Here is a 17,802-nt window from a genome sequence, read left to right as displayed (position 1 = left end):
TCTAGAGCTACAAACTGTCTCTACGTTTTATTCATGACTCTCATTTTTGGAGGAGTACGATATCAATAATCACTCCTAATTTGTTGCATCATCTTACCCTGCGGGTGACAGTGGGGTCGCGGAGCGCCTTGCCCATCAGGTGTCCCAGCAGCGTGTTGGTTCTCAGGAAGCGAAGCCGGATGTTGGTGGCCTTGGTGAAGTCCCTCAGCACCGGTGAGTAGGAGAAGTTCATGGCTCCGGGCCGACCGTTCACCAAGGACACCACGATCTTGGAGAGGAGGACAGAGGCGGTTATCAGCTCGCCAACAGGTGTGGAGATATAATAAACATTACAGCCTGGGAACGTCCTGCAGGGTGATGTGTTTATAATTGAGTTTATTTTATTTGTTCTGCATGCTCATGTCTTATTTCTGTAAATGCTGAATTTTTGGATTTTAGGAGGACTGTGTGGCTCTTCTGAATGGTCATCTTGAAGATATTTAGGTCCCAATTCCACAAAATGATCTCAGTAGCAGCTAATAGTATGTGACCATTGTTTTCTTTGTCTCATTATTCTACTGATTCTCTTCACTACTAATTCATTCATTTTTAAATCTAAAAAAAAATGAAGAAAAAAGCAGAAAAACGTCCATCACAGTGTCCTGGAGTCCAGTCCAAAACTCGAAGATATTCAGCCATACTTACATTTGAGAATTTGAAAGTAATGAATGTTTGATTAATCAATTCAGTTGTCAATAACTTTTATTATTGATCTACTGATAGATTAACATTACTGGTGTTTTATCCACAAACACAAATCCACAAACACAAACCAACCTCTCCATTTTCCAGCGGGACAATTCGGGAGTACTCGGTGGTGCAGACGATGTCGTTATCATTGTTGATCCTCTCAATGGTCCTCTGTCCAAACCGCTCAATACAGTCTCTCTTGGAGGCTGCACACACACACGCACACACATGGAGGCAGAGAAAGGGGGGGGAGAGAAAAGTTCAGTCGTAATCAATCTCAACCACATATCTGTAAACACATGAACATCCCCTCGTGTTAAACGTGAGGAGTGTGAACCAACTTGTGGCATTTTAATGATGCGTCTCAGTGTGATAATTAGAGGAGGGTCTCGGCTCTGTGGAGTCGGCCTTAAATATACCTCAGCTGCATCTTCAGCTTGACAACAGCTGGAGTTCACAATAATCAGCTACACTAACTCCGTGTAACTCTCTTTAACTTAACAACCTGACATTAAAACCCTGCTTCAAAATTGAGAAGCACACTTAAACGTGAACGAGGTTGTAAAAGCAAACGTACAAACGTACAAACGTACCTTCAGACTTATTTGAGACTGTCGACCATGACATGCTGCAAATAGCTTCACGCACTCTGATCTTTTAACACTTCAGTCACCTGCAGGACTCAAACTGGATCCTGACAGGATCATCGTAAACTCAAACTGAAACAGTTTTATTAGGATGGACCAGTCATGTAGTCATGAATGAATGATCCAGTGATTCTTGTTGGTGTTTTATTGTTTTATAGTTTATATCATGTGTTGTTCTGTCACTAGTGTCACGAGTTTTGTGTTCTTAATGTAAGTATTCATTGTTGAGTTTGTGTTTTCTGCTGTTTCTTGTGTAGTTTTTATTGAGTTCATTGTAATTTAAAGGAATTGCAAATGAGCTTAGGCAAATCATACTGTAGCTTTGTTTATGGTGCATACTTGTCCCTTTATGAATAATCATCAAAGTTATTAATGACTTACAATAAATCTAACTGATCTAAATCCCAAACCAGTGATCATTTGTTTTGATTAGTCAATCTGGCTTTAGTATAAGAATAGACCGATACATCGGCCGGCCGATATATCGGGCCCATATTTGAGTTTTTTACTTGTATCGGCATCGGCCGATACGCACGTGGGTTCGCAGATTTTCATTTGAAAGTATGTGGTTAAGTTGAACAAAGCTGTTGAATCCTACTGTGTACAGTAGTTGTTGTTTTATTTATGCTTCAGCTTAAATATTTGTTTCTTTTATAAAGACATTACTGGAAGATTTAAGAGCACTGAAATCTTTTTTTTATTTGAATGTATAATAATAATAATAATATTCTACCTGTTCTACCTCAACTTTCCATCTTGTTTTAGTATTTTTTACTGTTCAATAAATGTTTCTTATCTTAAACTTGAGACCTGCAATATTTGTTATCATTGTGTCATTTTTTTTATGTAAACTGAGGGAGCAAAAGCAGTATCGGCCCCAAATATCGGCTCAAGAAAATCGGCAGTCCATAATCGGTCATCGGCTAAGGGTGATGGAAAAAAATCGGTATCGGCATCGGCCCTAAAAAATCCATATCGGTCTATCCCTCTGTTTTTTAGGTAAATCAAACTGTAAAACTTTGTGTGAGACAGTTTGAGACTTCAGCGTGTTAAAGTCACACAGTTTCTTTGTGAAGACACAGCACACATTCCTGGAATAGTTTCACTTTATCTCAGATTTGTCCTTGACACAGAAGAAGAGTGGAAAAACTGTGATAACAAGACAGAGAAGAGGAGGAGGGCTGATTTTATAATGTTAAGATGTCACATCCAACTCTACTGGATTGTGCGTGTGTGTGTGTGTGTGTGTGTGTGTGTGTCCGCTAACAGCTGCAGCAGTTCAAACTAAAACTGTCAAATAGCTGTGAGATTTACAGCTCTGAGGCCAACACTAATTTACTCTGAACTATTTACTGACTGTAAAACACTGTATATTATCGCCAGTGTTTCATATTGGAGAAGAAGAAGAGTCAAGCTGCCTTCAGTCATCTTGTGATTCTATAAACTGCATCTAGTTTATTCAAACTGGTCAGGTGCAGAATTTAATCGAAATTAACGCAGTGTTTTTTTCTTACTGAGATGATTTTTCAGGGTTAAAAGGTCAAAGTAAAATGTTCTCATCAAGCAGGAGGTGATCTCAAGCAGCCGGCCACATTGAGCCGACTTTGGTTGACACTCGTCACACTCAGACTCTTATCAGGCACGAGAGGGCCATTTGTAAACTGGCTTATTAGCTGGAAAATTAGCTGCCAAATCAGCTGTCAATGGCCAGTGTCTTTCAACTTGTCATCATTTGTCATAAGCCCAACAACCAGGCGTGCCAGATGTAGGAAACTTCTTGGCCAAGAACGATTGGCTACCTGGAAAAATTTAGGCTTCAGACTAGAATGTAGATCTCCTAACCAGAGCAAAGCAAAGCTGGCTGGCAGAAATACTTAAACGTTTTCTTTTCTGCATCATCCATCAAAATCACTGTCACCTGAAACCGGTCAATGTCACAGCTGCTTTTGGGCGGCAGAGTTTTGCTTTTAACCTTTCAGTAGAGGAACTTTTTAAGACCCAAAATGACTTGATCTGGTTATACTGAACGAGCAAACAATAAGGCCTAGTCCACACCTACACTGGTATTTTTGAAAACAGGGTCTTCCCTTCTTTCGCTTTCACAAATTATTAACATATGCAGTTGGAAAAAAAAATCTCAGTTCAAATGAAAACGCAAAAACACTGTAGAAGCGCTGTGAAGAGCATGCCGAACCAACAGGCAGCGAAATGACCATAACCCCAAAGCCACACAAAGAACTAAAATGATGGCCGATCAGAAACTTAAAAAAAAAGTTACTACTGGAAGGCTACTTGTGCTGGATCAGTGGCCTCCAGTGCACTGTGATGCCTTTTTTTCAATTAAGTGAAAGACTAGCTGTACATTTACAGTACGTGTAGACGTGTAAGAAGTCTGTTGACAAAGTTAGAACCAGCACTATTTTTGGTTGCATCCACCATTGCACTAAATGTCGATTCATTTGCGAAGCCTCACAAAGGATATAACAGTGCACACCCTGACTTTACAAGACGAAAACTCTGTTTCCCCTGTCCACACGTCAACACTGAAAACCAGAGTACCAGACTTTTTAGTGACTTTAAATGCAATCTGCGTGTAGACGAAAGGACAAACACATGGACAAAGGCTATGTTTTCAAACATATCTGTGCCCATGTGGACTAGACCTTCGGAAGCTTCTTGGCCAACAACGTTTGGCTACCTGTGGAAATTTAAACCTTAGAGCAGAATACAGATCCTCACCTAAACAGCTCAAAGCTAAGATGGCTTACAGAAACAGATTATCAAACACAGTCACCTGAAATCGGTCAATGTCACGGCTGCTTCCAGTACAGCAAACTTCAGGATCTAAGACTCTCTGGTTCCTTGATCTAGTTCTGACAGCATTACACACACAGTGAGTCCTTGTGAGGACACTAGTGTATCGTATGCATGCACTAATGTATTCACCAGCAATCTGAGAACAAGCTGTGTGTACTGCCAGCTCACAAGTGAAGTTTACAGACTTCACTTCAAAGATTTCCGGTTCAAGATGTACATTAAACTGTCAAGACTGCATTTCTTTGCCATCTCGGACACCTGGATGAGCTGTCAGTAATGCTAATTAATGCCAGGTCATCATGTGGGAACAAACACACAGATGAGGCCGACCCAAACCCCCGCTGCCTCTTTCTCTTCTACTCAGGTGAACATCAAGCTGCGACCTGTTGGCAGACATGCCTGGAATTCCCCTGCAGCCCACCTGGACTGACAGCTGCCACAGCCAATCAGCTGGCAGCTCCATGATGTAATGACCCCCCCAACTCATTCCCCCCCAATCAGCCGCCTGCCCTCGGGGCTGCTGTTTAACTCTGAGATTAGAGGGAGAATTGAGCCGAACCCTGGGGGAGGTTAGGAAAGCATGAAGTGATGCTGATGGAATCTGACTCAGTTTGCTCCTAATAACAAAACATCTGGACTCACATGTGTACGTGTGCATCATGTAGGTGAATATATATGTGTGTGTGTGTGTGTGTGTTTCTACTCACAGGCGAAGAACTGCCAGGGTTGGTAGGTCTGCCCAAAGTCGATGGATCGCTCCAGAACCCAGAGGTCCGGACGGGGAGAGTTTGCGAACTTAATCAAGACGTAGGCCACATGGAAGAGCTGCAGAGACACAGAGGAGAAGAAATACACATTACTCACATATTCAAACATGGTTAACTTTGTTTGGGTTGTTTCTAAACATATCTGCTGAGCAGGATGGTGCACAGTATGAGAGGAAATATAAGAGAATGACAATGTTGCTTTTGCAAACTCCCACTTTCGTCAATGTAGAAGGTTCCCTCACATTTTCATGGACGCAATTTCAAAACTTTTCCAGGACTTTTAACGGACCTATGATTAAAGAAAGAAAAAAATTCTTGCCCCACTGGCCCAGCGTTTGTCAAACATATCAGATTCAAATTCTTCACATAATTTCAGCTAGCTGGCAAACACAAAGGAAGGGACAGCACATAAAAAGAAAATGAGAAAACACGTGACGGTCATCAAAACGCTGTCATACATCAACGCAGTTTCTCAACATTACGTCAGCAGCTACAGAAAATGAAATCATCGTTATGTTACATTACATAGACAGTTATCAACGTAAGATTATTGGAAAAATTTCATTACACACAACAAAAGTCGGGATGCAAAATATTGGATTGGATTTTTTACCGATATCCAATATGCCGATATGTAACAACTCGTGACCGATAATGGATATCGATATATCTACTTTTTCCCACCTAATTTTACTTTCAAGTCTCTTCTGTAGTGGAATTAACATCATATTATTCATGCATACTCTCATCATGACGGCCCACCAGCAGATGGAGACATGAAATACAAAACTATTCAATCTATGTAATATTCAGTCATTGTGCAAAATAAGGAAAAGAATGTTGGCTGATCCTGATATTTCATTTTAAAGCAAATACTGGCTGGTACTGAGCATGTGCCGAAATTATCACGCATCGCTAATTTTTACCAATTCTGGAAAATGTGATTGTGAAATTCCATGACTTTTCCAGGTTTTCCATGACTGTGGGAATCCTGACTACGACTGAAACTAATGACTTCTTTTCCTTATTTAACCAAATCCAGGGAAAGACTGCATGTCACCAATGTGTTGTAATGTTTAAAAATAGGAGAGATCGTTGCCAGAACAGCCGTGATACTTATTACGGCCCCTGGGCCAAATCTGGCTCATGACAGGGTGCCGTGTGGCCCTCCCACCATTTTCTAATTCACAGTGAAAATAAGTAGATTCAAGCTGGGATTTTTATTTTTATTCTAACAGTATATAAGATGCCAGAGTACAAAAAAGCATCAAAAATGTGACAGGGAAGGATCCATTGGACCCAACGACAGAGATGCGAACTAAGTGTCCCTAAATGTCCCTAAATCCTAGAGACACCCCTGCTGATACCTGACCTGTGCGGAGCTGCTGCGACTGGATTTGATTCTTGGCAAAGATGAGTGTGTATGAGTATCCCTCAACTACAGGGACACGTCTGTTACCAATTTGTTTGTTTGGGAAATTCATTAATGGATTGAAATGGAGTTCAATGTGGACTTACAGAAGAGAGACAAAAAGCCAAGAGGAAGGAGATAAAAGAAGGGAAGGAAAAATGGAGGAAATGATGCAGAGAAAGAAGAGGGTAGGAGAAGAATAAAAAACTAATAAAAGGAAATAAAAAAGTGTATATGAGGCACATGACAGAGTAAAGAGAACACAAAAGAAAGGAAATGAAATGGTAGGAAACGACAAGGAATGGAAAGCAAAAAGATTCAAGGATAGAGAACAGATGGATGGGAAAAGGAAAAGAAAGGAAAGTAATGGAAAGGAAAGGGTGGATATGAAATAAAAGTAAATAAGCAAACAATAAGACATGAAACAAAAGTCAGAAAGTAATGGAAAGGACAGGAAGATAAATGAAAGGAGAGGACAACAGAAGACTAAAGGGGCAAAAATAAAAGACAGATAAAGAAAGGATGGAACAGGAAAATTAAAGACATGAAAAGGAAACAGGAATGTAAAGGGGTAAAAGGAGAATAAAACAAGACGAAGACAGTTGTGGTGAAGGAGGAGAAGCGAGCTGCCAGCGTATAATAAAACCAATCGACCGTTTCATTGACCCAAACAGTCGACCTGTGAAACGTATCCCCTCCTGAGAGACGTCACGACAAACCCAACCACAGTCCGTCTGATCTGTCATGTTCCATGTTAGGCTACGAGTTATGAACAAAAAGCTGATTCCTGTCAGTAATGAGCACCAGATGCTCCTCCGTCACACTCCCAGCTTTCAGCCTCTTCTCTTTCTCGTGTCATCTCTCATTCATTTCCTGAAAGGCCCTGAAGCTGGTTAGACGGTGATGACAAACTGCTCTCGTGGGTACGGAGGAGTTGAGCTGCACTGTTTTGTCTGTCAGACCTTGAGATCGCTCCCCAGTCGAGACACAGCACACTGAAATAACACGATGACGCACGTAATAATATAATAACTAATCACAATCACCTTCATATTTCACCTCTCCTCTGTGTGTGTTGGAGACAGAGTGTTGAGAGCTCCTTTTTGAATGCAGCAAATGATGATTTAAAGTTTATAGAAATCTGCAACAGAACTAATAATTGACATCGTCACCTTTCCTGGGTCATGTTCTCTTAGTTCAGCATATGATGCCAAATCATTCGTGTAAATCTTTTGTTTCCCTCTTAAACAAACTGTAGCTTACTCTGTCTCCTTTTAATGACTGAATGTTTTTTGCAGCCTTGACATTTCTTTTTATATACTGTATTCTCATTTTGCTCTGACGCAACCGTTTTTAAGATGTAACATTAGATTTTACTCTTGCGTACTGTCGTCACGGAGAGTCAGCTCAAGGACCACAATATGAGCAAATCTGACATAAAATATAAATTGAGCTTAAAGGTCTAGTGTCTAGAATTGAGTGACATCTAGTGGTGAGGGTGCAGACTGCAATCACGATTTTGACGTCGCAGAGGATCTTGAGAGCCACCTTGGGTCGGAGGTGAGTCGGCAGATAGTCTGCCACGATGAGTCCTCATGTGTGAACAAGCCTACGAGCAAGTCGGCCCCTCGTCTGAGACTGGGACTGGATATCTGGCATGCTAGAAAACTGGAGAAGTCTGACGCGACTGACAAAGAGCATCAGCCAATGAGAGGCGGGATACATCCCACGTCAGCACGCAGGAGGACGGAAGAAATGTGAGGAGGACAAGCCGCAGGGTTGCCAGGTCTGCTCATTAGCCACGACTTTGGGCTTGTTTCTAAAGTGGAGTTGCTTATTTGGACTTGCTCTCTAAACGTCATCTTCCTCGATATATACATATCCATCTAATAAGTTATTTAAACGCATGATAGTCGCTTCTTTTTGGGCTTGATTCCATAGCTCTGGTTGCTTGTTTCTCTCCCAAGATCTGGCAACGCTGACAAGCCGGCAAGGAACAACAACAATGGCGGCATCCACAGGATCACGGGGAGCGCGTTGTGTTTGGACCCAGGCCCTGGAGGCAGATCTGATTCAACACTGGGAAGAATATCCATGCCTTCACGATGTGTCGTCTCCAAGTTAAAAAATGTAGTTTGGTGACGTCACCGCGTTATCTGGGACTCTTTGGAGAAATCTTGTGGTGTGCACACACAGGTCGTAACGCAGTTGGCAAGACTCCCGCTGACAGAAACACACGTTGCCAGGTATTAACACTCAAAAGATTACGATAGTCTCCGTGACACAAAATCAGGGTGAAAATTGTGTAATGTGAACTAGGCTTAAGAGAACTGCAGTGGCTGATGCAAAACCGCAAATGGCCCTAACTAGAGCCAGTGTTTGGTTTGTCCGTTCTGGGCTGCTGTAGAAACAACTTGGTTGACTCTGTGGAAAAGGACCTGCTCTGTATGAAGTTATAAATCAACACAATATTTATTTTCAGGTGATTATAATCTCATGAATACATAAATATACGTAAACATTATGAATGTTATATTCCATCTCTGCCAATATATCCACTTAAATCCTGCACACTGGACCTTTAAATCCATGAGTGTACAAACAAACCAACGTCATCTTTTTGTTCAAGTCCAAGTCCAACATTTAGCTGGTCGTTGTCTCAACAGCAACAGCAACAGCAACAGCACACACACACACACACACACTTTGATCATCCAATACTGGAGTTTGGCCTGTGATCTTCACACTTCCTCCTCGACAGGCAGCTCTGTCAGAGGCGATGACGACACACACGCACAGCACGCAAACGCAAAAGCATTCACACACTTACAGACACACACAGACCTGCAAAAACTAGTACTACTCCATCACTGTGGAATGCTAGAAGTGTGTGTTTCAGGCCAATGAATGAGAGACAAGGAGGAGGAGGAGGAGGAGGGGGGCATGTCATCTTTTCAGTGTTGACAGAAGAGACTCAAGTTCATCCATCCATCTCCATCCGTCCAACCAAAGACGAGGACAACTGAAAACTTCACTATCACTGCACTGCAACTTTCAAAATTGCAAATTCCTTCACTCTGCTCTTACTCCTGTACATTTTGTTCCTTTAGTAGAAAAGGAAATATCCAGAAAAATCCGTCAACATGTAAATCACAACTCTGAACAAAACAGCAAGCAGTCACAGCACTTTGTTACAGAAGACAGTCCAGTTAAAGAAGTTGGTTTCTACTTCAAACACAAATAAAGGCTTAACCAAAGACTCTGTGTATGTAAGCATATATGTGTGTGAAGTAGATCTGAAGGACAGGAAACAGAAAGCGAGGCCTCTACACGTCCCTCAGGGCCAAAGATATTGAAAGAAAAATCCAGAAGCATTCCTCTGATTCCAGGGTTAAAGTCTGAGCAGCTCGGGGAGTGACCTGAAGTTCAGAGCAGACCCTTTGAACCAAACACTGTTTCTGACTGAAAACACACGACTGAACACGCAGAGAAATCATGTGACCTGAACTTCAGCGCTGATGCAGAGCCGTATGACGACCATCATCAGGAGGACTGCCAGCCTTCGTGGGCCATCATATCATTTCAGTTTATTGACATTGTGAGTTACCTGGTCGCATATGGAGGGAGATTTTTGTTGCTGGAAACTCATCGATGACTCTAGAAAACAACCGGTTTTGTTGTTTGTTGGTCTCAAACAGTGCTCTGCAGCTTGGCAGATGTCTCGCCACGCTGACACGCCATCCACCATCCCCTCCACCTCCCGATCACAAAGTCAGCTCATATACTACTTCACTTTAGAAATGTTGATATGATACGTATGTGCAAATGTAAAGTATCCATGGTTTGCAGAAATGTACAATGCCAACATTTTCTTCTGGCAAGTGAGCTGAAGAAGCCCACAGCAGTGAAACTGCGGTGATTAACCACGGTCGCCATGGCTACTTAGAGTAATCTTACACTGGTAAATTGAACTTAAGATGTCATGCAGCACCAGATCCACCACTGAGTGCTGTATATTGATTTTTACCATATAGTAAAACATAAACTGGTGAAAAATGTCCGGTTTCATTTATTAATTAAACCATCATATTAGTTTCTCTCCCTCTCAGCTGTCTGTCTCCTGCTCTCGGTAGGAGTCGGTCTGTTGCCTGGTGTAGAGAGACACACACACACACACACACACACACACACACACACTTACAACAAAAGGTTTTGCTGACCCCCTTTTTCCCCAACGCGCACACACCCCTTCACAGGATTTATGGATTAGTGGCGGCCTCCCAGGTCAGCCTCCCCTGAATTGCCTGTCAATCCCATCAATCAGACTGCCGTTACCATGGAAACCGGCAGCCAGCAACAGGTCAGACTAGGGGTAGGGACACTGATGGAGAGCATAAGGGAGATATCCGAAGAAAAGAGTAGAGGAGAGAAAACAAAACTGAAAATACTGAAGGAAGTTTTTTCGGATAGCAAAGGAAACAAAATCAAGAGGAAACTTAGAGCACTTTGAAAGTGCTTAATTAAAGTTATGACTCAGAGGTGAATGAGAGCCCTGTACTTACAACTCAGTGCAGAGTCGAGCCATCAAAGACCACTCTGTATGTACAAACAGGAGGACACGGTACTAAAAGTGCACTTAGAAAGCCAACTTCAGACACGAGCATTACTTCATCGTGTAACCTCGCTCTCAACAACCGGGACATGTCCTTACAAACTACACATGAGGAGGTGGAAATGGTCACAGAGCCATTACCAAACCTGAAGCAGAGCCGAGTGACCGAGAGTCTACTGTTTATTCTGTAATGTTTACTGTATCACGAACATGTGACATGTGACTGCCTTTATATTCGCAAAGCACAGAGAGCAGCATCACTGATGTCTACTGGAGACCTGAGGTTTACTGGTGTTTTTAAAAAGCCATGAGCTCTTTAGAAATGTTTCTGTCATTTTTCCTCACACTGAAAATTAAAAAGACATGAAATCAAGTGGGAACGAGAGTCATTTAATTTTTTCATTTAATTCAGTTACGGAGGGTTTCACATCAGGGACCCAGGCCTGGATAGGAGCACACTCGACCCTCCCAACGTCCAATTCATTTGATTAGTGTGAACACTGTGTAACGTACCTGGGCACAGTACACCAATCCATGCCCGAGTCCACTTGAAAAGGTGGTCTCAAGTATGGTTATGTGTACTCGAGTACGGGTCGCAGCAGATGTGAAAACCAACTGTACTAAAACACAAAAGTGCACTGCTATTAAACACATCCATCCATCCATCCATCCATCCATCCATTCATGCATTTTCATCTGCTTATCCGGGGCCGGGACGCGGGGGCAGCAGGCCAAGCAAAGCACCCCAGACATCCCTCTCTCCGGCAACACTTTCCAGCTCCTCCTGGGGGACCCCAAGGCGTTCCCAGGCCAGACGAGATATGTAATCCCTCCAGCGTGCTCCAGGTCTGCCCCGGCCTCCTACCAGTGGGACGTCCCCGGAACACCTCCAGCTGGAGGCGCCCAGGAGGATCCTGACCAGATGCCCGAACCACCTCAACTGACCCCTTTTGACACGAAGGAGCAGCGGCTCTACTCCGAGCTCCCTCCAGATGTCCGAGCTCCTCCCCTATCTCTAAGGCTGAGCCCAGCCACCCCACGGAGGAAACTCATTTCTTTCAGTCACTACCCAGAGCTCATGACCATAGCTGAGGGTTGGGACGTAGATGGACCAGTAAATCAAACGCTTTGCTTTCTGACTCAGCTCCCTCTTCACCACGACGGACCCCCTGCGTCACTGCAGAAGCCGCACCGACCTGCCGATCCATCTCACACTCCATTCTACCCTCACTGTGAACAAGACCCCAAGATACTTGAACTCTCTCGCTTGAGGCAGTAACTCTCCCCCAACCCGGAGGCGGCAAACCACCAGTTTCTGCTATTAAACACAGTCTAAAGTCATCTCTCAATCTGTCTGCTGTATGCATGCAGCGTGCACAGATCTCATCGTCTGAACTGCATGACCGTGGGGGACTGCAGGCGAGAGGGTTGACACTGTCTTCAAAGTGTAAGTAATAGCTTTATGCGAAGGTCGACTACATTGTATAAGGTTGGGATTTTGAAACTTGCACACTCTTCTACACTGCAGCAAATGTCACACAGATTAGGATACAAGTGTACTCGGGTACGAAACAATATTACTAATGTGAAAGTGGAGCAGTGGGGAAGTGGAGAGGTGGAGCAATCATACTCAGGTATGGTACAAATCGGTTGTATCTAATATGAAAACACCCAGAGTGGCTTGTATTGAAACTCAAACACCTGCACCAGAGTGTGTGTGCGTTCGTAAAATTAAAAAGCTCCAACTTTTTATTACGAAGTAGATTTATTTTAGCTCAGTGTCTCATTGTTCTTCAAGTTCCTATTACTGCAGGGACATCTGATATAAGTGAGTGACTACTGCTCCATTCACCCTCACACACCTTCTCTATTAACAGTGACTTTTTGTTTCTGTACAAGTCAAGAAATATAAGAAATGTCAACAGGTATATTAGAAATATATATATATATACAGACTGCATACATCTGAGGAATGCAGGTGTGTGTGTGTGTGTGTGTGTGTCTGGCCCCTGGCTGGTTTAATAATTGTACACATTCCTCGGTGGCACCACATTCCCGGTGCCTCAGGTAACCATGGAGATAAGGAGAGACACACAATAAAGGGACAGAGGAAAGGATGGAGGGATGAAGGAGGGAAGGAGGGAAGGAGGGAGGAGACGCTTCGACATGTACAAACCCTGCAGAGAGAGCGAGCGATAGGAGACAGACAGATAAAGTTTTAATGTCACCTGGTGAGACAAAGTCAAAACTTTGTCTGAAATAAAAATGCTGTGGCTGAATCCACACAGTTTGTTGACCGTTGGTTTATTATTCATGTACTTTTAAAAGCAAAAATTCCAAAAAGTCATCTGTTACCACTTCATGAATGGAGATATTGCTGGTTTTCTTACTCTTCAATAACAGTAATTAAATATCTTTGGGTTTTGGGCTGTCGATCAGACGATACAAGGTATGATAAAGACTGAGGAAACTGTGACCGACAACTGTTAGTATCTAAAGACAATTTTCACACATCAATTAGTTGAAGAAATAACAAGTTTCAAGTTGGCAAATTACTTGAAAAAGTCAGCTGACCATCAGAGTTGCTGGATACATTTTTACTCAGCTAACAAAATAATGAATCGACTGCTAATTTCAGCTCTAACTCACATGTAACAGACTCTAACTGGACTGAGCTCACTCCACACTGAGCTCTCAGTCTGTGTCTCTGGAGAAAGACTCTTTAATCACAGCTCACACGCTGCTACAGTGATACCAGCTACACGTTCCGACATCACACAGCACCAACAGATGTTCTCCTGTGAGTAATAACTCTGTGTGTGTGTGTGTGTGTAGACGCGTGAGATATTTCTTTACAGGAAACCAGGCGGATGGGCAGATTATTGTGGCGTCTTTTGGGCGTCAAGAAAGAGAAATGTGTGTGTGTGTGTGTGTGTGTGTGTGAGACGTTGATATGAGACAGGACTAAGGAAATAATGGCTACTAAAGGAGAGACAGAGCTGCAGCTGCATCTGTCAGTACATGGAGGAGATTTAATGGACCATTCTGTGGTCATAATTTCTGCTTGTTTTCACAGCTGACTCGTGAGAAGATTATTCTAATAATATAACAATATATAAATACATATGCTACAGGTCGTCATTTTTATGATTAACTGTGAAAAAACTGCTGCTTTTTCTGTGTCTATATCAACATATATTGGTGTTTATCACAGTTGGTCGCACAAAACAAACAATTTGAAGATGCTTCGGGATGTGATGTTAATTTTTTTCTAAGATTATCTTTTGGGCTTTTGCCTTTAATTGATAGGACAGTATTACGTCTGAAAGGGGAGGGTAGAGGGGGGATCACATGCAGCACAGGGCCGCAGGCTGTAATTGACCTATGGCTAAGCCCCGCCCTCAAACGCGATGAGCCAATCACAGTGTGTATAGCCATTCCCATACACTCGGACATTCTCTGCCTGGAATGGCGGTACAAAATGGCTCAGCCGCGCTCGCAGAAAACGCCATCAAAGTTAGTGGACGTTTGTCGCGTTTGCGGCGACACATTCTCGCCAACTAAAAGAAACACACATAATCTTTTACAAAGCCATGACTCATCCGTCCGGCCAGACTATAGAGGGAATCGCCTTGTTGTTTACAAATACTTCCGGGTAGAAACCCAGCAGAGCTTTTAGCTCTATATATATATATATATATATATATATATATGTATGTATATATAAAGCTAAAAGCTCTGCTGATCACATTTTTCACATCACTGTATCACCGTTTAGACTAATCCGATGTTTTACTATTTCTTAGCCATTAGCAGTGTCTGTAATAGGTAATAACTCATTAAACGGTCCGTGAAAAAAATATTTTTTCCAGCGGATGTCTTAGTTACAACATGATTTAGCTAGCAAAGCAGTTTTGTGTTGCTATGTGTGGTATTTATTCAGTTTTGGGAAATCACGATGTCTAGAAAGCATCATAGGCTGCAGCTGACAGGGACAGCTAACAGCAGCAGCAAAGCTAACATCAGGCCGTCATCTGTTAAAAGCCTCCCGTTGTTGGATACGACATGAAACTACTCCAGTTAGCTCAATAATGTTGTAACTAAGACATCCGCTGGAAAAAATATTTTCTTCACGGATGAGCACACGTTTGATAAAACAGAGTTAAATCTCTCGGCATCCATTTTCAAGCTCTCTGTGTGTTTGTTTCCTTGAGGATGAGAAAAGGAGGAGCGCACATTTCTGAGAAGGCATGTCCTTTTCAAAAATGCAAGAGGCGTTGCTTTGTTGCCGGCCGTTTTCACCGGTGTGTTAAACACACTTTAGAAAGGAGTGTGCCCAGACTATCAGAAGGCGGAGATCTCTGATTGTCTGGTGGCGAGACTAGCTGTTGTACAAAGGGCTCTAGTTAAGCTGACGTTAACTTCTGGAGCTTAGCTTCATTAACTTATCTGTAATGGCAGAGATAACAAAGGTTGGCAAACGTTATGCTGAATGATTCAGTGTAAATACTGTAGCACCAAACTAACGGAGAGACACTCTTGGTAAAGATGGTAAAAAGGCCGTTATCCTTTTCTCATATTCTGAGCCAAAAACCTTAACTTCAGTGGCACTTTAACTTGTTGTCTTTGATGGTGACGGCAACCAGATGCAGTTCACAAGCGTACACTGTGACCTGTAAATTTTGGCTTGTAATTTAAGCTTTTCATCGACCTTCTCAACAATAAAATGATGAATTAATTATTGTAAAGAATAATCTCCAGATTAATCTTGAATGAATATGATCAACCAAACTGCAAGATCAAATTGAGTTTTTAACTTTTGGGATACAAAACGTCATCACTTCATCACGGCCAAAAAGTGTTTAATTGAGGTCACAGTGACCTTTGACCACCTAACTTTAGTCAGTTCATTGCTCAGTTCAAGTGGATGTTTGTGCCAAAGTTGAATAGAAATTCCCCAAAGATGTTTTTATCGTGTTCACGAGAATGAGATGGACAAATAACTAAAAAGCATATGTATCCTGTCACGACTGTCACTGACTGTGGCGGTGGGACATAAAAATTAAAGACTTGGTTTTGGAGTGCATAGTGCTGTCACATCTTAAAGCATCTTAGGCCTGCAAATTGAGATTTGTCTGATTCCCCTATATGGGAACAACACCTGATGAAATACACAAATTTAATTTATCTTTGAAATGGGATGAGAGTGGATGGATGGATGGATGAGACTCCTGCATGTTAACAGTGTCAGCATTAACATGAAGAGGAGGCAACATGTAGTGTAATGTAATCCTTCCATTCATTCTGTCTCCACTGACTCTTCTCTTGTTATCTGTCAGTCAGAGTGTAATTTGTCTCAGTCCGTCTCTGCAGACAGATCCAGTGGTGCCAGACTCAAGAGCAGCTGCTGTAATCACACACACACGCACACACACCCCCCCTGACACACACACGGTACAAGAAAGAAGTGAAAAGTTGACTCACTTCTTACAGATGACAACCAGTCTGCGTGTGCGTGCGTGTGTGTGTGTGTGTGTGTGTGTGTGTGTGTGTGTGTGTCGGGCTTGGACAGCTCCCAGAGAGCGACCGGGTCATTCCTCACATTCCAAGTCAATCTCAGTGTCTCTCTTTCCTTTCCTAATCCTCCCCGAACATGTATTCATCTTCACCTCCTTTTCCATCTCTCTCTATTTTCCCCTCACTCTTTCTTTCTCTTCTTCTTCCATTCAAACACACTCTGTTCTCACGCTCACGCTCAAATAAAAAGTGTTCTTGTGATGCCAACGTCCTGAAGGGTGTAAACAAAAGAACAATATTCTCTGTGACTCGCAATTCAGTCCAGATCAGCTCTACTGGCCAACAAATATGTTGCAAAAAAGTACTTTACCAAGAGAATTACTTTCATGTGTGTATGATTAAGTTCAGGATTTAATACAGAGACAAAAACAATGTCGTAATTTCCAAATGTATAAGTTGGTTTGAGCATCATGAATAAAGATTTGTAGCCCTGCAAGTCTCACAACATCCTCAGCGGACTCAGAGAAGCCTCCACACATTTTAAATGAACATTATGATTCTTGCTTCCTTGGACTAAAACACTTAAAAGACTCGAGTTCGTTAACGAGCGGCTCATCATATGTGCATGTGCTGCTAGAAGAAGAAAGAAATCATCAAGCCATCCAATCTAACCAAAACTTTTTGAGTCTTTGCACAGAGGAGTATCACACTGAGGGAGGACATTCATTTCTGTTCATAACTCAGTGGTGTCCACACTGTCCCTTTATTTATCTCTCTCCCTCCGGGGGTTTGGGAATGTCCATCTACTCTTCCTCCAGAATCCCGGGACAGAATTCCTGACAAAGATTCCTGAGGGAAGACTCTCCCAGCTCCGCTCAGATTTCAGTGGGAACATTTTCGAACAGCTTCAGGTTTCGCTGTTTAAAACAAGACGCCTCTGTAAGTGTGTCTTGTTTTATTATTCGGGGCTGAAAAAGATACCGTGTCTATCAAAGCAGAGGCTTTGACTTTTCCACAGTTTCGTGATTTATCCTCCGGCACAAGTGAGAGGTTTACGGGGATTGGCGGGAAGGAGCAACTGTCAGGGTTCAGTGTGCTTGAAATGGACTTTATTGGTACGAAATTCAATGTGAATGCAGCACAGAGACAGAGTGAAAAGGCAGAAATAATAAGGCATCTAAAGCACGAAACCATCCTTAGCTCAGGGTGTGGATCAGAACAACCAGCTGTCTTGACCATGGGTTGATGAAGAAAGCAAAATACTCCCAATCTTCCTTCACTGCGCTCCTTAAAAGCAAAAAT

General features: G+C 42.5%; 1 protein-coding gene across 2 annotated transcripts in view; it reads right to left on the bottom strand.

Moving 5' to 3' along the window:
- Window positions 1-17,802, bottom strand: part of lama5 (laminin, alpha 5) — a 140,927-nt gene that overhangs the window by 78,786 nt on the left and 44,339 nt on the right. For both annotated transcript variants that reach the window (XM_033629088.2, XM_033629089.2), the window contains exons 3-5: window positions 4,901-5,018; window positions 817-935; window positions 98-268 (exon numbers count right to left, since the gene is read on the bottom strand). In XM_033629088.2, the coding sequence (XP_033484979.2) occupies window positions 98-268; window positions 817-935; window positions 4,901-5,018 (408 nt within the window). The remainder of the gene's footprint in view (window positions 1-97; window positions 269-816; window positions 936-4,900; window positions 5,019-17,802) is intronic.

Source organism: Epinephelus lanceolatus, chromosome 8 (genome assembly GCF_041903045.1).
Source record: "Epinephelus lanceolatus isolate andai-2023 chromosome 8, ASM4190304v1, whole genome shotgun sequence".
In the NCBI taxonomy this organism is placed as follows: Eukaryota; Metazoa; Chordata; class Actinopteri; order Perciformes; family Serranidae; genus Epinephelus; species Epinephelus lanceolatus.
This window is presented reverse-complemented; position numbering and strand designations above follow the sequence as displayed.